Source organism: Oreochromis niloticus, linkage group LG13 (assembly GCF_001858045.2).
Source record: "Oreochromis niloticus isolate F11D_XX linkage group LG13, O_niloticus_UMD_NMBU, whole genome shotgun sequence".
Taxonomy (NCBI): Eukaryota; Metazoa; Chordata; class Actinopteri; order Cichliformes; family Cichlidae; genus Oreochromis; species Oreochromis niloticus.
The window spans coordinates 3,273,926-3,299,400 of record NC_031978.2 but is presented as its reverse complement, the minus strand read 5'-3'; the positions used below and the strand labels follow the sequence as shown (position 1 = coordinate 3,299,400).

The 25,475-nt window shown below is 39.6% G+C and overlaps 1 protein-coding gene across 1 annotated transcript; it reads right to left on the bottom strand.

The window, feature by feature from the left end:
- Nucleotides 1–5,921: 5,921 nt before the first annotated feature.
- LOC112841986 (uncharacterized) lies at nucleotides 5,922–25,006 on the bottom strand. The gene is made up of 4 exons (XM_025897614.1): nucleotides 24,981–25,006; nucleotides 24,006–24,145; nucleotides 22,061–22,236; nucleotides 5,922–6,524 (listed from the first exon to the last, which is right to left on the bottom strand). Coding segments are annotated over exons 1-4 (915 nt in total). The 5' UTR covers nucleotides 24,982–25,006; the 3' UTR covers nucleotides 5,922–5,926.
- Nucleotides 25,007–25,475: the final 469 nt, after the last annotated feature.

Sequence of the window (25,475 nt, the reverse complement as noted above, 5' to 3'; positions counted from 1 at the left end):
CAGATACAGGAGGAACAATGCGGTTTTCGTCCTGGTCGCGGAACACTGGACCAGCTCTTTATCCTCTCAAGGATACTTGAGGGTGCATGGGAGTTTGCCCAACCAGTCTACATGTGTTTTGTGGACTTGGAGAAGGCATTCGACCGTGTCCCTCGGGGTGTCCTGTGGGAGGTGTTGCGGGAGTATGGGGTGTCTGGCCCATTGCTACGGGCCATTCGATCCCTATACAACCGTTGTAAGAGTTTGGTTCGCATTGCCGGCAATAAGTCGGACTCGTTCCCGGTGGGTGATGGGCTCCGCCAGGGCTGCCCTTTGTCACCGGTTCTGTTCATAATTTTTATGGACAGGATTTCTAGGCGCAGCCAAGTGGCGGAGGGCTTTCACTTCGGTGGCCTGAGAATCTCATCTCTGCTTTTTGCGGATGATGTGGTTCTGTTGGCTTCATCAGGTGAGGGCCTCCAGCTCGCACTGGAGCGGTTCGCAGCCGAGTGTGAAGCAGCGGGAATGAGGATCAGCACCTCCAAATCTGAGGCCATGGTTCTCAGCCGGAAAAGGGTGGAGTGCCCACTCCGGGTCGGGGATGAGTTCCTGCCCCAAGTGGAGGAGTTCAAGTATCTCGGGGTCTTGTTCGCGAGTGATGGGAGAAGGGAGCCAGAGATCGACAGATGGATTGGTGCTGTGGCTGCAGTGATGCGGACGCTGCACCGGTCCGTTGTGGTGAAGAGGGAGCTGAGTGTAAAAGCGAAGCTCTCAATTTACCGGTCGATCTACGTCCCTACCCTCACCTATCGTCACGAGCTGTGGGTAGTGACCGAAAGAACGAGATTGCGGATACAAGCGGCAGAAATGAGCTTCCTCCGAAGGGTGGCTGGCCTCTCCCTTAGAGATAGGGTGAGAAGTTCGGCCATCCGGGAGGGGCTCAGAGTAGAGCCGCTGCTCCTCCACATCGAAAGGAGCCAGTTGAGGTGGTTCGGGCATCTGACAAGGATCCCTCCTGGGCGCCTCCTGGGTGAGGTGTTCCGGGCATGTCCTACCGGGAGGAGGCCCCGGGGCAGGCCCTGGGAACGCCTTGGTGTTCCCCCGGATAAGCTGGAGGAGGTGGCTGGGGAGAGGGAGGTCTGGGCTTCTCTGCTTAGGCTGCTGCCCCCGCGACCCGGCCTCGGATAAAGCGGATGAAGATGGATGGATGGATGGATGGTAATAAAAATAATAGTGAAGATAATAATAGGAAATTAAATGCTAATTTAAATGCTCATAGAGGATCATAACTTCCAAGGACAATTTTTTTTTATTTATTTATTTTTGATATCTCAAAGAAGAGGAGTTTAACAAATGAGGAAAATATCAGGTATTTCAGTTCAAACTTAAAAAAAAATATTTACACATAAAAAAAACAGCAACCAAGAAAACATCGTACAACAATAACATTAATACAGGGCTCTAGACTAACTTTTTGACATGGGCTCACCGGTACGCCTAACTTTAAAAATTTAGGCGTACCGGCACAAAAGTTAGGCGCACTCAAATTTTTCAACCGCATCGCTTAACACCGCAGTTTTACATGTGCACTTTCTTTGGGGGGAAGTCCATACAGACAATATTCATTTCTAAATTAATAACTAACAAACTTGTGCTTAAATTGCTTTGTCAATATTGTAGAAAATGTTAAACTTAATCATCATCTTGGCCTCCTCTGACGACCTGTTTGCTGCTGCCTGCTGCTGAAAGGCAGTGGGGAGAGGGGACACTTGGGCAGTGCATTTATTGCAGCATATAATGTGTTTTCTGGATACACTGCTGTTTTTTCAGCATTCAAAGATTGATGGCACTGTGTCAGAGCTGGCTATGAATTTCAGATGGATCAGTCCTTAACTTAACACAAAAGTTATCAATAGCTCTTTTCATCTTTTCTTATTACCCACAGCTACATCCACTTCTGTCAGGCCTAGGCTGCTCACTAGGGCTGGGTATCATCACTGATTTCTATAATCCATTGAATTCCGGTTCTCAAAGTCCTGATTTGATTCAATTTAGCCTCAGACAGTCAGAAATATTATAATTCTGATCATTTATCAGCAGTGTTGGGACTAACGCGTTATTAAGTAATGCGTTACAGTAACTACGTTATTATTGTGGTAACGAGCACGGTAACTAGTTATTATGCCAAAATCAGGAACGCGTTACTCGTTACTAGAGCTGCCACGATTAGTCGACTAGTCACGATTACGTCGACTATCAAAATCGTCGACGACTGATTTAATAGTCGACGCGTCGTTTGAAGCTTTGTAAGATCACAAAAGACGCAGGAATAAGTAGTAGGATTTAAAAGTGTAATAACGGACTGAAACAGAAGATGGCAGCAGTGCATGTAAAGGATGCCAGCTGCCGTTAAACCCCGAAGAAGAAGAAGTTGTGTCCCAGAATTCATAGTGCGGCCCAGCGCAGTTGTCAACAATGGCGGCAGCTAGTTAGTTTTAATATTACTCTTATTATTCTTTCTGGGTCACAAAATAAACGTTTAACATATTTTCAAGCTGTAAGTTTTACGTCCAATCGATGCATGATCTGATTAGTCGACTAATCGCAAAAATAATCGGTGACTAGTCGACTATCAAAATAATCGTTTGTGGCAGCCCTACTCGTTACTGGGATTTAGATAGGCTCGTTATTCGTTACTTCGTGTGGTGGATATCGCGGAGCTTCCACAGATTCAGTAACATTAGCAAGTGGTGGAGGCCAGCAGGTGGATGAAGGAAAAGGGAGGCAAGAGGAGAGACCCGAAGCGGCCGCCGGTCCGCGTGTCAGGTGAACTGAACTTCAGGTAAGAAGTTATGACCTGCAGTCTATCTGAGTCAGATATAAACCAAGTTTAGGTGGAGTTTATTTTCGGTATGCTGACATTTTCGTACTGCGTGCTAGCTAGCATGACGGAGTTTCTATACAGCTGTGTGGGTGCTATGTTACTGATGTTGAACTTTATTGTGTTCATACGGTTAATTATTAGAGTTGCCAACCGTGCCGTAAAAAACAGAATCGTCTCGTTTTCAGTGAAAATATTACGCGTTTCGTACTGAGGTGAAAAGGAACACAGTTTGTCCCGGACTTCAGCTACAATGAAAAAGACACAAAGCTGAAGCTGCACAGCTGCCTCTTCTTCTCTCATTCTCTCCCGTTTCTACTTCAATCACGAAACTGATCAATGATCAGCTGATCGGCTTTTCTCTCTTGTTTATTTATCGCCCACTTTGCGCCAGAAAGAAGAAACCAGCGGATGTCGCGTTAAACAACAGCATCACGTTTAAGCTTGATCAGCTGTTGTTAGAATTTATTTAATATTAATTTCTAGTATCAGCTGATGTTTGCTGGAGCCACAGCTGTAAAGCTGCTGGTCATGATATCAGTTTGGTTATCTGGTGAGAGGGAAACATGCAGATGAAACCAGGAGATGTCCTTACTGAATCATCAGAGCTGAACAGCTGATGGAGAAACATGTTTACCTGTTAGGTGACATGGATGAGTTGAAGGGAAGTTATGAACTGTTTCTGAGAGACAAATAACACCAGGATCCTTTTCTACGTAGCTGACAGCTGGTAACTGTGCAGGGGCGGGTCTAGCAAAGTGTTGCCAGGGGGCCAGGTAGGGCATTAACAGGGAAAGGGGGGCACAAAGAAATAGTTTTCTTTATTATTCTCATTTAAAATGTCTCGCTTTTAAAAAAATAATTATCTGAGTCTTACAACAAACAATTGATAGATTGATACATATATACCATCAGAACAGTGTACATCACTGTCACAACAGCGTTTATTTTCATTCAAAGGCTTTATGATTTTTCCTATAATGGTGGGCCGGTCTCTAGTCAAAATGCCCGGGACGATTTTTTTGTCCCAGTCCAGCTCTGTATGCAGCTCATCTGCAGTCTGGTGTTACCTACATCTTCCTATTCAGAAGGCAGAATTTCCAAGTTCTGAGTACAATCAAAAGCACCACGACTGCAGTTTTTGTGTTGGATGTAAAAAGCAGGCTAGAATCATGGCGGCGGTCAACGACGGTCCAGGCGTGGGATTTCTCTCGTGGAAATGTGCACATTATTTTTTCCTTTCTGTTGGTAGGTGGCACAGTGCACTTGTGGCATGTAAGCAAGCTAGAAGACTGGCAATCTTGCTGGGTATCCAGTTACGGAAGCAACACATTAACAAGAGAATTCTGAGTAAAACCAAAGTTACTTTCCCTAGTAACTAGTTACTCTGAAAGTAACGAGTAACTTGAAGTAACTGAGTTACATTACTAGTTACTTCTCTAAAAAAGTAACTCAGTTACTAATTTAAAGTAACTTATCCAACACTGTTTATCAGTACTGATACACATGAGACTTCATCAGAATTGTGAACATCACAGCAGATGCCTTTGTGTCAAAGTAACTGAGAATAAAACACAGAAAAACATGAAGGAGATTTTCCTGGTCTGGCGTTTTATAGCAGATAACCTTAAAAATATTCTGCAATATTGCATAATTTTAAGAAGTTTAAATTTCTTCAGTATTGAACAGCAGAAATTAGGCTTTCTTGTCCGAGGTCATTTAAGTGAAAAAAAGAAAAAGAAAAGAAAAAGACAGCGGCCGACAGCGCTGTAAACAACGGTAGACTGGTGGGTAATAAGTGAATGAATAATGCAGAAAACAGAGATTTGAGACGGGGAAACTGTTCTTGAAGTACAGAGAGAGAGAGAGAGAGAGAGAGAGAGGGAGCTGTGCATGAAGTGTGATTTTTATCGTGGTGGAAGCAAAACAGCAAAAGTCAGAGGGAATTCATGACATTGATCAAATATGAAGCGTAGTTTGCTGCTTCTTTTGCTGCTGGCTCGGCGAATTTTGGTTGGAGAGACAAAACCTGCAGCTCAGAATCTAGCGCAAAAAAGACGGAAACACAGCGCGGACCCGACGCATCAGAATTGCTAAGCTCCGACAGCGTGTTCGTGTTCGGGCCGTGGGGTGAGAAAGCCGAGAAAGACAAAGCTGATTCTGATGCGTCGGGTCGCTCTGTGTTTACGTCTTTGTGTGGAATCCGTTAATGAATTGATATCGCTTTATTCAAGCTACTCACCTCCCTCTTCCACCTGCACTTTCAACTGGACCACGGCCAATCAGAGAGGTCCCGCCCCTGACTATCTCTGATTGGTTTAGTCCACGATAGGGGCATAATGTGTGTCTGTTGATGACCACACGGAGAGTTGCAGAGATTTTTTTTATATTTTTTTTGTTACCCGAAAATATTTGGTTGCATTTGCGACCAAATTGGTCACACTCTAGAGCCCTGTAATATTACATTACATTGTTTCATAACTCAACAGATCAGAGGGAATTACAACATTACTGTGAAAATAAAAGTTATCCAGAAAATTAAATAACAGTGTAATAGAGTATGATATTTTGACAAAAAACAAAGTCAACTAGATATGATAATTAAAAGACTTAAAAAATAAATATAAATACAATAACAGAAAACTAAGATGTATCCAGAGCTCCTTCCATGATTAATATTTGAATATAAGAAGCCTTCAGAAGAAATTTCATCAGTCTCTTTTCATCCTCCTTGGAGGAGTTGAAGACAAAGCTAACACAGGAAACCCGTCACACCTACAGGAAGTTTAGGATCACCAGTTAAACTAACCCTAATGCATGTTTTGGACTGCAGCAATTAAAGTACCTGAGGAGGACGCTCACAGACCCGAGGAGAACATGTAAACTCCAAACAGAAAGGCCCCAGACTGGATATGAACCCGGGTCCTTCTGGCTACCTCACCACCACGGGGCCTTTAGAAGAAATTATGAAACAATTTGTACTTTTAAACTGATACACAACTACTCAACAAAACAATTCTTACAGCCCGAGGCTTCAGCTGAAGAAATATTTTGGATGGTGTTTGCTTATCTCACACTTTCTACTTCCTCACCATCTCTCCCATCATGTGACCCTGTTTCCTCTTTCCCTTCATCTCTGTCTACATGATCTGACCTGTCTGTGCTAACATCAGTCACATCTCCTGTGTTGTTGCTCTCCATACTGCAGCAGCACAGACGTGCCAGCAGCCTGTCAATGGGCCCTTTACACATGAAGGCAAACAGAATGAAGTCCAACAATGAACTAAACAGAAATAAGATTATAATGATAAAATCAATAAGTGTTTCAGGGAAGTGTGGATATAAGTTCAAAGTTAACAGAATGACTGCAGGAAGGTTTATGAGAAAGTAATTAAGCAGCAACAGAACCAAAGTTCCTACAATTCTTTGTTTTTCTTCAGTGGGCACTGAGGTGGCAGCAGGCAGAGCTTTAAGTGTCCCAGCGAGACAGAAGATGAACAGCGGGGCAGGGAGGGCGGCATAAATAATTAAACGTACAAATTCATATAAAAATACAGCAAGAGCAACACTAACAATACAAAGGACCCAGACCAGAACACAGACCAGCACAGAACCCTCAGTTTGTCTGAGGCAGTCCAACAGTGGGCAGGCGATGAAACAATACCTGTAACACAAACAGACAGATGATCAGAGTACAGACCATAACAATACTTCAGTATAATGTTCAGAGACATGCAAGTACACACACACAAACACACTGGTACCTTTCCAAAGCAATGAACAACCTGAAGTAAAGACTGGCCGTCACAGCCAAATAGTAAAAGAAACGTGCAATGGAGCCGTGCACTATGTCCCACCAAAAGAACATCGTGCTGTGATGGATCAGAATGGAGATGATGAGGTTTGTGTAATAGATGACAGGAACCTGATATCTCCGCCCCTGCAGGAAATATTAATTGAAACCATATTAATACAATGTTTAAAATGATGTAAATTAATGTGTATGAATGAATATATTTATTTTACCTCTTATAAAGAGGTAAAATATAAAGCAAGTGAAATATTTTACTTGTATTTCAGAAAACATACAAGTAATTATTTATCTTATAATATATATATATATTTGAATTAATTATTCATACACCTCAAAATAAACACAAATTTCAGACTGTTATAGTGAAATGGATTCCCAACAGAAACAAAATGAATATTTGAACACAGCACTTTCTTGCTTCATCACAATACAACCAACATACAAGACATATACTAAATATGTGTTATTTAACTTCTAACTCAGCAAATAAAATTAATTCTGTAATATTTAGAAAAGTCAGTTCCAGAACAGACAAAAAAAAAAACTGTTATGACCCCAAAACACTGTATATAGAATTATATATTACTGTTACTAAGAATATTACAGAGAGTTATCACACTTATCTTAAGATATATCTATATTCAAAGGAGTTTGCAAAGAAAAGCGTCTGGACTTCTTTAAGTTGCTTGAAGACGTTTCACCTCTCATCCGAGAAGCTTCTTCAGTTCTAAGGTCAAATGGCCGAGAGTCCCAGATTTAAACCCAGTGGGAGTATCCCCCCAAGGAGGGACAAAGGACCCCCTGGTGATCCTCTAATCACATGAGCCAAGGTGTGAAAGCGGGTGTGGGACCTAATCAGCCAGGGTTTCGGGTGAGCTCATTGTGAAACCTGGCCCCACCTTGTCATGTGAATTCCTGAGGTCAGATGGCCCAGGATGTGAGTGGGCGTTAAGGCGTCTGGGGAGGGAACTCAAAACTGGATTATAGATGGCAGACAGTTGGTGTCATAAACCACCGCCTCTGTTCAAAGATGGTCGCTCACAGTGGACATAGATGGCCTCTTTCACTCCTCTTTCAAACCATCTGTCCTCTCTGTCCAAAATGTGAACATTGGCATCCTCAAAAGAGTGACCTTTATCCTTAAGATGCAGATGGACTGCTGAGTCTTGTCCTGTGGAGGTGGCTCTTCTATGTTGTGCCATGCGCTTGTGAAGTGGCTGTTTGGTCTCTCCAATGTAGAGGTCCGGGCATTCCTCGCTGCACTGTACAGCATACACCACGTTGTTAAGTCTGTGTTTTGGAGTTTTGTCTTTCGGGTGAACCAGTTTGTGTCTGAGTGTGTTGCTGGGTCTGAAGTACACTGGGATGTCGTGCTTGGAGAAAACTCTCCTGAGTTTCTCTGATACACCGGCTACATAGGGGATGACAACGTTGTTGCGTCTGTCTTTCTTATCCTCCCTCGCTGGTGTCTGATCTTCTTTTCTGTGCCTCTTTGCTGACTTTATGAACGCCCAGTTAGGATAACTGCATGTTTTCAGTGCTTCCTTTACATGTGTGTTCCTTCTTTTTTCCCTCAGTCTTAGAGGGAACATGTTCTGCCCGGTGGTGTAGGGTCCTAATTACTCCAAGTTTGTGTTCCAGAGGGTGATGGGAGTCAAAGAGGAGGTACTGGTCCGTGTGTGTGGGCTTCCGGTAAACTTCGATGTTGAGGTTGCCATTCTCTTCAATGTGCACGGCGCAGTCCAGGAAAGGCAAACAGTTATCCTTCGTGTCTTCCCTGGTGAACTTGATGTTTTTATCCACAGCGTTAATGTGCGCAGTGAAGGATTCCACTTCTTGTGTCTTGATTTTGACCCAGGTGTCGTCTACATATCTGTACCAGTGGCTGGGTACTCTTCCTTTGAAGGAGCCAAGAGCCTTCCTTTCCACTTCCTCCATGTAAAGGTTGGCTACAATAGGTGACACGGGGGAGCCCATGGCACAGCCATGTTTTTGTCTGTAGAAGCCTTCGTTGTATTTGAAGTATGTTGTGGTAAGGCAGAGGTCTAACAGTGTGCAGATCTGATCGGGTGTGAAGTTGGTCCTGTCTTCCAAGGAGCTGTCTTCTTGTAGTCGTTTTCTGACAGTCTCCACTGCTTCCGTGGTGGGTATGCAAGTGAAGAGAGAGACTACGTCAAAGGACACCATGGTCTCATCTGGATCCAGGGTAAGTTTCTGGATCTTGTCAGTGAAGTCGGTGGAGTTCTTGATGTGGTGTGGGGTGTTCCCCACGAGAGGTGCAAGGATGGTAGCAAGGTGTTTCGCAATGTTATAAGTGGCTGAGTTTATGCTACTGACTATGGGTCTGAGTGGGACCCCTTCCTTGTGGATTTTAGGAAGTCCATAAATGCAGGGTATGGCATCCCCTGGATAAAGGCGGTGATATGTAATGCGGTCAATGATTTTGTCCTTTTCAAGGTCTTGAAGGCAAGCTATAACTTTCTTTTTGTAGCTGCTTGTGGGGTCTCGCTTTAAAGCTTCGTAGGTGTTGTTGTCACTGAGGAGAGTAGTGATCTTTGTGTGGTAATCTGTTGTGTTTAGGACCACGGTGCACCTTCCCTTATCCGCTGGTAATATAGTTATGTTGTGGTCTTTGCTCAGGGAAGCGACGGCCTTCTTTTCTTGTAATGTAAGGTTAGACGGAGGGACTTTCGCACTGGAGAGGGTGGCTTAAAGAAGTCCAGACGCTTTTCTTTGCAAACTCCTTTGACTACGATGACCTGGATGACTGAGAACCTTCACAGACATATAGCTATATTGTTGACTGTTTTGCTGTAGAATAACAACATACAGTTAAGCCCAAAATTATTCATACCCCTGGCAAATTTTGACTTAAAGTTACTTTTATTCAACTAGCAAGTTATTTTTTGACTGGAAATGACACAGGCATCTCACAAAAGATTATAAGACGATGTACAAGAGGCATCATTGTGGAAAAAAATATTTCCCAGGTTTTATTTATATTTTAGCAAAAAGTATCATGTCCAGAATTATTCATACCCTTCTCAATAATCAATAGAAAAAAGCCTTTATTGGCTATTACAGCAATCAAACGCTTCCTATAATTGCAGACCAGCTTGTTGCATGTCTCCACAGGCATTTTTGCCCATTCATCTTTAGCAATGAGCTCCAAATCTTTCAGGTTGGAGGGTCTTCTTGCCATCACCCTGATCTTTAGCTCCCTCCACAGATTCTCAATTGGATTCAAGTCAGGACTCTGGCTAGGCCACTGCAAAACCTTAATGTTGGTGTCTGCTAACCATTTCTTCACCACGTTTGCTGTATGTTTTGGGTCATTGTCGTGCTGAAATGTCCACTGGTTCCCAAGGCCAAGTTTTTCTGCAGACTGCCTGATGTTGTTGTTGAGAATCTTCATGTATTGCTCTTTTTTCATGGTGCTGTCTACTGTGATTAGGTTCCATGGTCCATTGGCTAAAAAACATCCCCAAAGCATTAGGTTCCCACCACCATGTTTGACAGTGAGGATGGTGTTCTTTGGGTTGAAGGCTTCTCCATTTTTATGCGAAATGAAGGCAACATCATTGTGACCAAATAATTCAATTTTTGTTTCATCTGACCATAACACTGAAGACCAGAAATCTTCTTCTTTGTCCAGATGAGCATTTGCAAAGGCCAAATGAGCTTTTGCATGCCTTAGAAGTGCCTGGAGAAGTGGCGTTTTCCTTGGTCTGCATCCGTGGAACCCAGCAGTGTCCGTTGGACTGTCTGCCTTGAGACATTGCCACCAGCAGAGCCCAGATTCACCAGGGTGGCCTTGGTGGTGATCCTTGGATTCTTTTTCACCTCTCTCACTATTCTCCTGGCCACCACAGGTTTCACTTTTGGCTTCCAACAACATCCTCTGAGATTTTCCACAGTGCGGAACATCTTGTATTTTTTAATAATACTTTGCACTGTAGCCACTGGAACTTGAAAACATTTGGATATGGCCTTGTAGCCCATTCCTCACTTGTGAGCAGCCACAATGCACAGCTGCAGGTCCTCACTGAGTTCCTTTGTCTTAGCCATGAATGTCCACAGACCACCTGCAGAGAGTTGCTGTTTTTCACCTGTTGAGTTGATTAAAACAGCCATTTCCAATTAATCAGGGTAATTAGGATGCTTTAGAACAGCTTTGACTATTTGGAATGGTATGGAACTTTGGATTTTCCCAGAGACTGTGACAGTTTGTAGAGGGTATGAATAATTCTGGACATGATACTTTTTGCTCAAATATAAATAAAAGCTGAGAAATATTTTTTTTCCACAATGATGCCTCTTGTACATCGTCTTATTATCTTTGGGGAGACACCTGTGTCATTTCTGCTCAAAAAAGAACTTGCTTGTTGAACAAAAGTAACTTTAAGTCAAAATTTGGCAGGGGTATGAATAATTATGGGCTTAACTGTAGGTGCAGAGGTCACTGAATGGTCTAAAAATGTGAGGCCAAAATTTACACACTTTATGGGTTTTTCTTCCTTAGTCAAACTGCAAACATATTGAACGTCTATAGGAGATTTTGTCGAACGATACTCTTACATATTATCAAAGCACCAAAGGACAAATAGTAATCCCATTAATGACAGAAATTTAGAGAATAATTTCTGATTAGTAGTGAAGCTGTCAGCACATGATTGGTTTTAATGAGTCCCATATATTCACTCATCTGGGATGAGCTAATTTTATGACATGACTGTATCTGGTTCAGTGGACTTCACATTATTACACTTTACTTTTGCTGCACCAATAAAATATAATATGTTAAGAATTTATTATTTTATGCTACTATTCCTACACTGTCGACTATCAACTGACATTCAAGTTTATGTCATCTGTCAACGGTTGGTTATAGTCCAGGCAGGTCGGCAGTCTATTGCTGGGTTAAGTTTTATTTCATTTCTTTTTGTATATGTTATTTTATTTTATTTTTACTTTTTGCCAAGTTTTTTAATTGTTCACACACTCACAGACATAAAAAGATGTTACATATTTACCTACCACACAAAACACACAGCAGAAGAACAGTATGGTCACGGGAAGGAAGAAACAGATATTGATCCATGTCACGACTACCCACATCACCCACATGACTTTCTGTGTGGTGGAGTTGCTGTAGAAGAATTTTCTACTCTCTTTTAAACTGGAAGAAAAAATATGTGAAACAGCAGGTGGTGAAAATGGCTCACTGGTTTGCTCTAAATGCTGGAAAAGACACTTAGTTCCTCCAAATGACCCTCCTCAAACTCATGTCTTTTTTTTCTATTTTACCTAAAATACATGTATTGTATATGGTGGTCTCTAGTGAATCGCGGGAGTTACATTCTAAAAATAATCTGCAAGGTAGCTTTATTTTTTTTACAATTATTATAGATGTTTTAAGGCTGTAGAACCCCTCACTACACACTTTATACACTTTTCTCAGACAGGCATGAACATTTTCACACTTTTCTCTCTTGTTTAAACACTCAAAGTTCAAACCTTCATAGTAAAATAAGTCCAGTATTATAGAATGAAACCAAAAATCAAACCCTGTTTTCAGGTCCAGAACATGTGAACAGAGCAGCTGCGAGAGAATTCAACATTAATGAATCAATGGTATGGAAATAGAGGAAGGAAGAAGAATGAGTTGAGTAAAGTTTGACTTATCTGACTGTTTTGTTTCGCTTAATGCGCCTTATGATCTGGAAAATACGGTAACTTTTACGTTCCTTTAGCATGTCCAGAAGTCTAACATTTTGTGTGATGGTTAGCATCTTTCCCTGCCTTTTGGGTGCTACCACAGGTGCCTCTGACGGTGCAAAATGTTTCATTAACATTGTTGTGTCAACGAAACAGTACAGCACTTCAGAGTTACACTACTAGCGATCAAAGATTTATGTAAATTTGACAAGCTGAACGCATTCTGTACTCTACAGGAGACTGGGCCAGGAGGAGATTGATTGACAATCATCTACAGCCGATCAGGATGCAGAACAAAATGCGCTGAAAAAACTCCACAACAACAACAACAAAAAACCACTGCAAAATTGCACCGAAAAAATATCTGCAAAACAGCGAGGCGCAAACAGTGAAGTGAGGGACCACTGTATATACTGTGTGAAAAAAATGAACATAAAAAACAAAACTTGGTCTGCAAGGAATTTGAATGCAGTTGTTTGTTTGAACCCAAACAACTATCTTCTTCAGGCGGCTACCAAAGGTCAAGACTGGCCAGAACAATTATTCTCCCTGATAAGAGGACGGTGTTTTCACTATCTGCTCCTATCCTTTTTGGTCACCTGCGTCAGCTGGAGGACTGTTGACTTTTGCTTAACCAGGTGAAAGGACAGTCTCTCTCATGTTGAAGAGGATACACACACGCACTCAGAGTAAACCTGCTTTCATCTGTGATGTATTACATATGATTTTTAGTTACGTTTTTTACCAAAGTCATTGCCCAGTTGTTTGTCCCATGTTAATCTTTTTTTTAAATATTGTCACTTTTTAACTTTCAGCAACTGTTAAATTTAAAATTCTATTTAACCAAGAACTTAAAACCAGTCTAATTTAAAGTAATCTTCTGGGAGGCAAGTTTAACTTTAGAATTATTTTATTAGACTAGTAATGTGTACCCAATAAACTGGTAACTGATCATGTCAGACACTAAATACAGCAGTTATACTGCATTCAACAGGATCAGACAACTAACGTATTTAACATTGTAGTAATCAGATGAAATTTACATTTACATTTATAGAGCAACAAACAATCTCAGTACACTAAATTACCCCATTTATGATTTTTTCCTCATAATTTTACATGTATATCTAAAATAATTTGAATTATGCTACACTTGGCCTGGAGTTGAACACCCCTGAGCTAGAGTTTCTGAGTGACCACCACAGCTTGGATTAAGTATGTGAATTGGGAGGGGAAAAGCTGTGTCCCAAAACGTAGGCTGCATCCACCAGAGGCCGCATTTGAAGGCCGATTACGTCACAGCCAGGCGATGAAGGCTGTCCCAATTTGTCGACTCTTTCAAATGCGTCCTTCATTTCCCCAAATTTGAAGGATGGGTCGGGTGTGTCCTTCGTGGCCCAGCCAATTCCAGTTTCCCACAATGGCGGCCGCTACTAAGTTTAAATATTACTCTTATTAATCTTTCTGGGTCACAAAATAAACCTTTAACATATTTTCGGGTGAGAAAGTAGCCGTGCAAACTTTAAATACCTGCTTGGTTTATCAAGACATTGCATATTTGCAAAAGTGCTCCAATGTTTTCAGAGACGTCTGTTACCCACCCGCTCGATAGCTCGATGTTTCCTTTACCTGGGACACAGGTAAAGGAAACAGAATTCAGCTCACTTCAAACTGCAGTCTATTAATATCTAGTGGCCCAGGATCCTCCAGCAGGCATCAACAACTAAACAGGTGGGTTTGCATCTTATTTGAGCCGCCTACAAAATGCCGCCAAAGAAAGGCACAGTCTCCGAGGAGGAGATGGAGGAGATTAAGAAATATCTAAATTACATGTCAGGAGAGCTTTCTAACATCTCCAAACAACAGAAATTGCTTTTGGATATGATAGGACAGATTAAAGAACTGCAAAAACTAAATGAAGAAAAGGACAAAGAAAATAGCCCTACCTGAGTCCCGAGTCGCAGATCTAGAGCAGTAAACCTGTAATAATGACTTAATAGTAAGTGGATTGGAGACCAAACACAGAACGTATGCCAGAGCTGTAGTGTCAGAGGAAGGCAGGGACCCCACTGAAGCTGACATCGACTCTTTGGAGAAACAAATTGTCAATTTCTTTAGTGGCAAGGGAATTACCATTAATAGTAAAGATATTGAAGCTTGCCATCTTCTGCCTCGAAAAAATAATAGTGGAAAATCTATAATAATACGCTTTGTGAACAGAAAATCAAAAAAGCTAAGAAGCTGAGAGGAACCAATGTCTACAGAAACAAGCATCTGACAAAAAAAATGCTGACATAGCACGACAAGCACGAATACTAAGAAGACAAAACAAGATTCAATCAACATGGACTGCAAACTGCAAGGTCTACATCAAACTCAAAGGAACAAAAGGCTGTGCTCATTAAAGAACTTTCAGAACTGGATAAATATTAGAAATGTTAAAAAACCATGACAGTAACTATAGAAATAAATCATATAACATGACAAAACTGTGATAATAATCACTTTTCTTAGTAAGGTGAAAATGAATGTTACCCACATTTGAACATAGTATATAAGGATTTGGGACTAAAACCCTTTGAATATACTGATCACAGACCATGGGACTTAGAACAGGATATAGACCCTAAAAACAATTTCTATACCCATAAGCATGACCAAAAATGTGAATTTTATACAAATGAGCAGTTTAATCAAAATATAATAATGGATAATGTAATATCAAACATACATTTTAATAGTAGAAGCCTCAGTTCAATCATTCAAAAATCCTGGACTGTCTGGCACAGTTTTCTAAGAAATTTACTGTCATTGCAGTTTCAGAGACTTGGTTAGATGAGGATCAAAACTTAGTGAAGATTGATGGCCATGACATGTATTGCATCAATAGAAATAAAAAAAGGGGGAGGGGGCGTTGCCTTGTATACGGATATTAAAAATCATCAGTGAACTGTCACTAGCACTGGATAACATAATGGAGTGCATAACTATTGAAATAGAAGCTGAAAAGTCAAAGAATCTGCAAATCAGCTGTATCTACAGGACCCCTGGATCATGTATAAAAATGTTCACAGGGGAAGTGCTGAAGATGTACAATCCCATTAACAACAAGAAAAAGACATTTATATGTGGTGATTTCAATATAGATTTGTTGAATCCAACTGTGAACAGTGCCATCACTGATTTCATCCATACAATGTACAGCATTAGTCTTTATACCTTAATCCGCTGTCCAACAAGAATACCCTCACATAGTGCTACACTTAGCGATAATATTTTCACTAATGTTGTAAGTGGATTAATAATAAATGACATAAGTGACCATCTACCAGTTTTTGCAACAGTACAGAGCTACGCCAGGATTAACAGATGTGAACCTAATAAGAAATTAATTAGACTTAAAACACAAGAAGCAATTTGCTGCCTTAAGAAAGAGCTCAACAACCAAGACTGGAGTAAGATCTATGTTGACGTGGCATATGAAAACGTCTTATCAATAATATTAACTCTTTACAATAAACACTGTCCCCTGGTGAATAAAACAAAGAAAACTGAAAACTCAGCAAAAACACACATGGCTAACAAAGGGGATACTGAATGCATGCAAGAAAAAGAATCTGTTGTATAAGACATTTTTAAAGAAAAGAACAATAGAAGCTGAACAAACTTATAAGAGGTATAAGAATAAATTGATAAGGATCATGAGAAGCAGCAAAAGGAATTACTACAGTAAACTTTTAGAAGAAAAGAAAATAATATGTCAAACATGTGGACAGTACTAAATAATATTGTAAATAAAGGAACTAAAGGACAGGAATATCCAAATAACTTTCAAATACAAAATACAACGACTAGTGACATAAAACAAATTGCAAATGGTTTTAATTTTTTTTTTTCTTGATGTTGGTCCCGGCTTGGCTAAAGAAATTGTAAAAACTGGAGACCGTCCTAAAACTGAACCTATTAATGTAGCAAACTCAATGTTTATGAGGGGAGTAGATGAAGAGGAAATTATGGATGTAGTTACATCCTTTAACTCCTAGAAATCAACTGACTGTGATGGCATTGATATGGACTTAATTAAAGATATTAACGGATGTATTGTGAAACCATTCAATTCAATTCAATTTTGTCCCACAAGGGGAAATTAGTTTAGCAGCAGGATAAAAATAAAGAGAACAATAATATAAAATAACAATGACAATAATAGTGATAATGAATAATAGTGATAGTGAAAGTGAAAGGATGGTTATTTGCCATTAAGGAGACAAGATGCAGTGGGGATAAAAGAGACCTGGAGTCTTTTAGTCTTCCTCACAGGTACTCTAAAACGGCGGCTGGAAGGCAGCAACTCAAACTCACTATGAAGTGGGTGGTTCAAATAATTAATAATAGAATGAGCCTTTCTAAGCACATTTCTATTGTAGATGGCCAAAAGTCCATCCTGCCAGCGCCCTGAAATTTTTCAAGCAGTTTTTACCAGAAGTCCCAACCAATTCTTATTCTTCACCGTCAGGTTACCAAACCAGGCAGCGATACAAAAAGACATCACAGATTCGATAAAACTTCTATAAAACAAAGACAACATCTCAGATGAGACATTAAAAGATCTCATTTTCCTTAAAAAGAACAGTCTTTGTTGAACTTTTTTAATAGTGGCATCAGCATGAGATTCAAAACACAGTTTGTGGTCAAGTACCACACCGAAATATTTATAACTCTCAACAATCCCAATATCGGCAGCTTTAATAATAGTAGGTGATGAGCTATAAGAGGACTTCCTAAAATCAATTATCATGTCTTTAGTTTTAGACACATTAAGTGAAAGGAAGGATTCATCACACCAACCTGCCCGTGGCCTGACTTGTCCCCCGCTAGAAGACTGACGATCACTGTGTCATCAGAAAACTTCAGGATGTGTCTGTTAGTGAAATTGCTGCGACACTCATTTGTGTACAGAATGAACAGAAGGGGAGCGAGGCAGCAACCCTGGGGTGATCCAGTAGAGCAGGAGAGCACATCAGAAAATACATGATTCACGCATTGTGACCTATTAGTCAGAAAGTCTGTCACCCAGCCGACCAGACCATTACAAAGTGGTTTATTTCCTGATAAGATGAAATTTGCAAAGGTAGTTCCAATAAAGCTGGAGATAAACGTCTTCTCACAAACTATTGGCTCATCTCTCTACTACTGCAGTTCTCTAAGATGCTGGAAAAAAGTTTTTTCAATAGATTATATGACTTTATCATAACAAACAATGTACTATATGAACAGCAGTATGGATTTAGACCCAAAAGGACCACAACGCATGCCTTAATGGAGTTTATAGATACAGTAACAGCTGCTATTGGAAACAAAGAATATGCTGTTAGAGTGTTTTTAGATTTGAAGAAAGCATATACAGTTGGTACAGTTAATCCGAACCTTTTACTTAACAAACTATGTACATATGGGGTCAGAGGGGTGACATTATCATGGGTTACCTTAAAAACCGTAAACAACAACTTCTGAATAATCTGAAGACCAGGTTTGACCATAATAAATGAACACTGAACCTGAGTAAAACAAAATTCATAATATTTGGGAATTGTACTTATTCTACCAATAGTAAACTGACAATAAATTACACTGAATTAGACAGAGTATCTGAAATAAAATTCCTTGGTGTGATAAAACATCACAAATTATCCTGAATTCCCCACATTACTTATATCAAAGGCAAAATATTGAAGTCTCTGACAATTCTCTACAAGGTTCAGGATCTCATAAATCAAACATCATTATATACTCTCAATAAGGATAATATATAAAACTACTTTAAGAGAACCATCAAATCCACTTTTTTATCAAATTAAATATTCTCAAATTTAAAGATTTGGTTGATCTCAGAACTGCACAAACAATGTACAAAGCAGCAAATAAATCCTTCCCCCACAACATTCAGAACTTGTTCCAAAAAAGACCAAATACTCCTGAACTGAGAGGAACCCTTATGTTCAGCAAGCCAGTAGTAAGGACAAATTTAAAATATCACAGCATTACAGTCAGAGGAGCTATTAGGTGGAACACCTGTACGGATGAAATCAAGTAAAGTACATCAATACAAAAATTCACACGATTGTTCAAAAATAATACATTGCATGAATATAGGAAATCTTCCTCTCAGTGACTGAGTTGTCTCATTGTGTCCTCATTTTTTATAGATCAAGGCCTGAGTAACCCAAGCTTTAGTGTTCATTAAGGTGTTTGTCACACAGATATAAAATGAGTTCAGAGATTAAGCGAGTGTTAAACATAGGGTGCTTAGTTTATGTAAAAATGTAGTTTGTTGTTGTTTGGTTTACATGTTGAAAATTGTTTTATTTGTATATGTTCAATTTGTTAGACTTGTACATAGTTAAACATATATGGATCAAATAATGTTGAATTCTGGATATGGATGTGTAAGCAATGAAATTTGAAATAAGGGGGTAGAAACAAGAAAAGTGTAAACTTCATCCTACTCCTTTTTGAGCACACACATTCTGTAGACATAGATATATACAAGAAAACTTGATGATTTGTAATTTTTGTTTGTTTTGTCCTGTTATTTCAATTATATTTGCATGTTCGAAATAAAATTCTAACTAACTTCAAGTATAAATAATAACAATAATTGTAAACATTGTCTTTACTTACCTGAGGACTGCTTTCAGCTGAAACTGTGAGTAAAATCTTTAATATGATGAGTTTGTCTTGAACGTGGAAGTTGTGGTGGCCTAATTTACACCCCACCCCCACAGACATGTGGTCACACTCAAACTGCAGATGGTTTATTTTCAGCATAGAAACAACTTTTTTTCTCCAAGATGTAGCCCACATTCAAGTTTAGTGTACACTAATCAGTTGATCTGTGCTGTTTTCTATAACTAACATAGTGGCTACATGAAACTAATAATGCAAAGTAAAGGAAAAGTAAACCTTTTATTTATGATACGTTTTCATTTTTTGCTTTAAAAAAATCCAAATAGTTATTTATTTATTGAAATCTGTCGTTGTTAAGCCACCTAAAATATTAATTTCCATTTTTTCATATGATCTGTGTTCCCATGTGTGCTTTGTACAAGTGTTTTTAACCCTTAATGTTTATGGTGTTTATGATCACTGGGTTGTTTATAAACCCAGTGATCAGCAGTTTGTGGTGTTGCCAGGCAGAAATAGAAATATTTCTACATAAACAGGGTCCTGCATTGATGACTAACATATTGAGATACTTTTAAATGGTAGCCCTGTTTAAAATTTAAATTATCAACTGACAACATAAATGTATCTGAGAGGAGTTTACTGTGGTCAGAGATGACAGCAACAGTCATGTTGGGCTCTCCTGAGCTCTTTCTGGGATAGTGGCGCGGCTGCCCCTCTGTTGGTCTTCCTTGGTCTCTTGTGTTCTGAGGGCCTCTGGATGTCTGGAGTCTTGATCTCCTCCATACCTGCTTCATGCCCTGGAGGACGGGGCAGTGGCTCCCCACACCCTCTAGCAGATCATCACATGAAGGAACCTTTTAAATACAAGCTCGCTCATGCTCACAGGTGTACACACGGGTGCTCACACACACAAACTACACCCTTTTTGGCTCCTACCTCAAAGCACACTGTGCGCTGTCGATCTCACGTGCTGCACAATAATGTTTAATATTTAGTATTTACTGTCATATTCCCATATATCATTGTGATGTTGTTTATTACTCTCGTTTTCTTCTGCTTGCTTTCTTTTTTTCTTAACAGGTGATCCAGGTGATCGATATATGTATTTTTTGTCTGCTTATTCTGTTGGTTTTTGGTTTTTGCCCTTCTCCCCCGTCCCTCTTCTCAGCTGTTTTTCTTTCCCTCTTTCTTTCTCCCCTTTTCTTTCCACCAGTCAAGTCTGTCCCGTATTCAGCAAGTGAAAATAAAATAAACAATAAAAGGTGAATCAAATGGACCATTACGGCAAGGCTGGGATGGTCCATTTGGTAAAGTAAATCCGTTGGGCATCTTTCTTCGCCTTTAGACAATAATTCTGATGGCAAAAGAACCAAACGGGACAGGTTAAAAAAAAAAAAAAAAAAAAAAAAGAGATGACAGCAACAACAAGTAATTTCCTCATAGACATTTAACTAATTTTACATCTTTATGAAACCAGAGAACTGCCTCCTGCTGACATTTTGATTAAATGTAGTCTCCATAATGGATGAACTATTTCTAACTGCAAAAAGTTAGACAAAGCTATTTTTTCCAGGCTAGATTGTATTTTATTTCACAAATACAGCTCTGAAGAAAAATACAGTGTCTCATATCACCAGTGCAGTAAACTGAACTAAATAAATATTATTTACAGGAATGTAAATCTCTTTCATTACATCTTTAAAAACATTGATCATACAAAGACTCTTTTATGTGTTTGAACATTTGTACAAAACTCTTTTCCATGTCACACATCCCAAATATTCTTGCTGTTTGTTCAGTCCAGTTATTAACAACAAAGGAGAGATGACGACATGAAGTCGCTGCCTCCTGCTGCAATATTTGAAGCTGTTTTGAAGCAGCTTCATTATTGAAATTACTGTCATCAGCTACAAGGATTGTCTTGGCTGCAAATGCATATCACATACATAATAAACAGTATAATATTATTTTTAAAACTCATTAGACCAGAGGAAATTTTAATGTGAAGGAACAAAAAATATTATATACTGACAGTTAAATAGAACTATATGTTAACCATAAATGATTCCATAAGAAAAAAATGATAATGTAAATTAAAAAATTCAATTCAATTCTTAAAACATTACAGAGAACTGAATACATTATTTGGACATGTTGTAGAAACAAAGAAAGATGATGTGGCAAATAAAATTACAAGCAAGAAATAAGTAAGCTACTAAAACCTAATGTGGGAAAGGAAAGAAAAAAGGTAAATGTTTAATCCTGGGATATAAAAAGTGTCTAAAGCAGTTTATAAAATCAGTTTTAAAATTATTTAGACAGACACTTCAGCAGCCTGTAGATGCATCCATTCCACATAAGTAAAGAATCAAGTCCACATCAGCCCACCTGTCTGTGCTGTCAGTCACACTGATGATCTGCTCTTCCATCAGCTGAGCACAGACATGTCAGCAGCTTGTCAATGCGTCCTTTTCGCATGAAAAGAAACAGAATCAGGTCCACAAAAGGACTGAGCAAAGAAAAGATGATAAAGATGTAACGAGAGATGATTGTGGGAACGATTAATAGAAAGTAGTAAAAGAACAACAGAATCAAAATTCCTAGACTTCGACGTTTCTCCTCAGTGGGCACTGAGGTGGCAGCAGGCAGGGCTCTGAAGGTCCGAGCTAAGCAGAACATGAACAGGGGGCCAGGGAGGGCGGCATAAATAATTAAACGTTCTAATTCATGTAAGACTAAGGCAAGAGGGACACTGACTATACAAAAAGCCCAGACCAGGACACAGACCAGCACAGAACTCCGTGTTTCTTTGAGACAGTCCAACAGTGAATATGTGATGTATAAACACCTGCAACACAAGAGAGACACAAATTTGTATCATCACAGTGCAAAATAATATGATTCTGACTGTAAGGATGCTTCACAGTTCAATATAATGTTCAGACACATGCAGGTACACACACTAAAAGACAAACAGGTACCTTTCCAGAGCAATGCACATCCTGAAGTACAGACTGGCCATCACACACGAGATGTGAATAACAGCAGGTATGCTACTGCTAATTCTTAATATCCAAACAATCATTATGCAGATCTGGATTAGATTGGAGGTGAGGAGGTTTGTGTAATAGATGACAGGGACTGGACTCCTTCGCACCTGCAGGAAATATAAATTAATAATAAATGAATGTGAATAATAGATGAAAGTACGGAGCCCCGCAAGGGACATGGGAGAAAAAAAAAATTAAGATGAACTTTTGTGAGATCTCGCAAAACAGGAATTCCAACAATGGCGACAGCTACTTAGTTGTAATATTACTCTTTCTGGGTCACAAAATAAACTTTTAAGATATTTTGAGGCATGAATGTAGCTGTGTAAACGTCAAATATCTGCTCGGATTACAAGACATCACGTATTTGCAAAAGTGCTCCAACATTTTCGGAGACGTCTGACACCCACCATCTCGAAGCTAACGGGAGGTCGAGACCTACTACACCCAGGGGGAACACCACTCTCCTGGCACATCGTGCCTTGTTTTGCGAGATCCCGAGTTTGTTTTGTCACTAGGATGGTATCTGTACTGCCAAGGTGCGGCTGATGGAGGTTCTTATGGCTCATTCACTAAAATGGACAAAGTTTGTTTGGCTTGGAGTTTTTGTTTCTTAAATTAATTTAAAGTCAATTATTTGTAAACTGAATTATTAACATGCAAAAGAGTGCTACAAAAAATACATTATAAAGTACAAAAATAAAAACCAATATTAATTTAATAAAAGGTCCAGTCTAATAGTATAATATTTATAAGCTTTCAACTTTTTAACTATTTAGAGTAAAACAACAGAGAATCACACAACAAAATATAAATTAAAACATATGTTTAGTCTTTATATCATCATTTTGATCATTATTAATGTATCATTATTATTATTATGAGGAGACAGGCTGGTGAGAAGAAATAGAAACCCAGCAGAGGGCCTTGGGTCAGAATCAAACTCTGCTGCTCGTTTAGCTTATTTGTGGGATGTGGGCTTTTGCTCAACCTGTGAGCTAAATCGCACTAGTAAGCTTGAACTCAGGTGTGAGGAACTAATTATTTAATTTTAATGATCCTGAATAAACGTCATTGCAGCCCTTCCTTGTTATTTATGCATTTATTTCTAAATATACAATTTATCCTATCCATCTTTTTCTGCTTATCCGGGGCTGGGTCGCAGGGGCAACACCAAGGCATTTCCAGGCCAGCCGAGAGATAAAATCTCTCCAGTGTGTTCTGAGCCTGCCCCAGTCTGCATGCTCCCCGTGGGACATGCCCGGAACACCTCAATTGGCTCCTTTCGATGTGGAGGAGCAGCAGCTCTACTCTTAATCCCTCCCAGATGGCCGAATTCTTCCCCTATCTCTAAGAGAGAAGCCAGCCACCCTTCAGATGAAACCCATTTCTGCTGCTTGTATCCGCGATCTCGTTCTTTCGGTCACTATCCACAGCTCGTGACCATAGGTGAGCGTAGGGACGTAGATCAACCAGTAAATTGAGAGCTTCACTTTTACACTCAGCTCTCTCTTCACAACAGACCAGTGCAGCGTCTGCATCACTGCAGCCACAGCACCAATCCATCTGTCGATCTCCCGCTCCCTTCTCCCGTCACTCGTGAACAAGACCCCGAGATACTTAAACTCCTCCACTTGGGGCAGGAACTCGTCCTTGACCCGGAGTGGGCACTCCACTTTTTCCAGCTGAGGACCATGGCCTCAGATTTGGAGGTGCTGATTCTGATTCCCACTGCTTCACACTCGGCTGCGAACCGTTCCAAACCGAGCTGGAGGCCATTGCCTGATGAAGCCAACAGAACCACATAATCCGAAAAATCTGCTTTCATCTCTGCTTCAAATTTTTCACAAAGACAAATAAGTTATTATTTACTTACCACACAACACACACAGTAGATCATCAGTATGGTCAAAGGAAGGCAGATACATGTGTCGATCCACATCATCACTTCAAGGACTTTCCGAACCTCTAGAAAAGTTACTGTGATAGGGTTGTGTTGGAATCTATACCTATACACTGTGTTGGTGTGGCAAAGCAGAAAAAAAAGAACATTGTTAACATTGTTCCGTCATGAAATTACTGATTATAGGTAAACAAGCAGCAACGCCAACTGGAGTAGCCTGAATTGTGCTGGAGAATCTGAAAGAAATGTGATTTCGCTATAAATTAAAGTTGAAAATAAAAACAGATTGTCAAAACAAAAGTTGGCACAGAATAATAAACAATCGTGGTGAAGGGAGGGATTATGAAAATATAAAAAACACATTTTAAATTTGATTGCTAACACGTGATTAAAACTCAAGTGGATTCAACTTTTTTTGTGAGTTCACAGAGAAGTTGATCTTCATAACTTTACATGCCAATGTTTAAAAACGATTCAGAAATTGCTCATAAAATATCACAGCAACAACAATAAAAACAAAAACACCTCTATGCAGATTTTCAGAGCAAGCTAGACCAGGAATTTTCAGCACCCAGTAAGAGCATGTTGTGATAAACCAACACAAATGTACTGAAAAAAAGATAATTCAGTTCTGTCAGTGCACTATGAATACATCTGATGGTTCACATTGCACATTATGTTGCTATGCAGGCTACAGTTACCCTGACATTCTGTGGGAGAACTTATTATATTAATTAGTCAAATAGATTGACGAGGTACAGTTAGTGCATTACCAAAACACACACATTCACACTGATGATCACTCCAAGCACAAAAGAAAAGAAGGTAGTGACTTTAGTAAACTATCTCCAGATGTTCTAATTCAGTCAGTTTCTATATTTTTTTTAAACTATGCTTCTCCTCAGGTATAAATAATGTGATTATGTACAAAATAAGTGTCGCCCTTACTTGTCTCAGGACTGCTTCCAGCTGAACCGTTGGGTAAAATCTGCAATATGATAAGTTTGTCTTGAACGAGGAAGTTGTGGTAACAAACTTTCAAATCTCCGCCCCGTACTCACTGATGTTCAAACTCACAAAACCCGAACATGAAGCCAGCGAGAGTCAAGATATATTTGAACTCAAATGATCTGTACAACTACTAAGCGGCATTGTTTTTGTTCTCACAAAAGCACATGCATTTTAATAAATTAGATTCTAACTGAGTCCAGCTGTTGCCTAAACCACAATTCAGATACAGCAAACGTAAAATATCATGGATAAAAAATTTCTGACAGCAAACATGACGTCAGCTCCTGTGACTGTTAGTAAAAGTTTTTATTCAGGTAGACATCTGGTCTCAAATGTGTTTCCATGGCACATTATCAGCAGCAGTGTTGGTCAAGTTACCTAAAAAAAAGTAATCAGTAACTAAGTACTGATTACTTCCCACCAAAAGTAATC

Excerpts from the sequence above, each read along its gene's own strand:
- LOC112841986 (XM_025897614.1), bottom strand. Across the intron at positions 22,237-24,005 it reads TCTACTGTGTGTGTTGTGTG|GTGCGAAGGAGTCCAGTCCC; the intron begins GTAAGTAAATAA and ends TATTTCCTGCAG. Across the intron at positions 6,525-22,060 it reads ATGTGCATTGCTCTGGAAAG|GTATTGTTTCATCGCCTGCC; the intron begins GTACCTGTTTGT and ends TTTGTGTTACAG.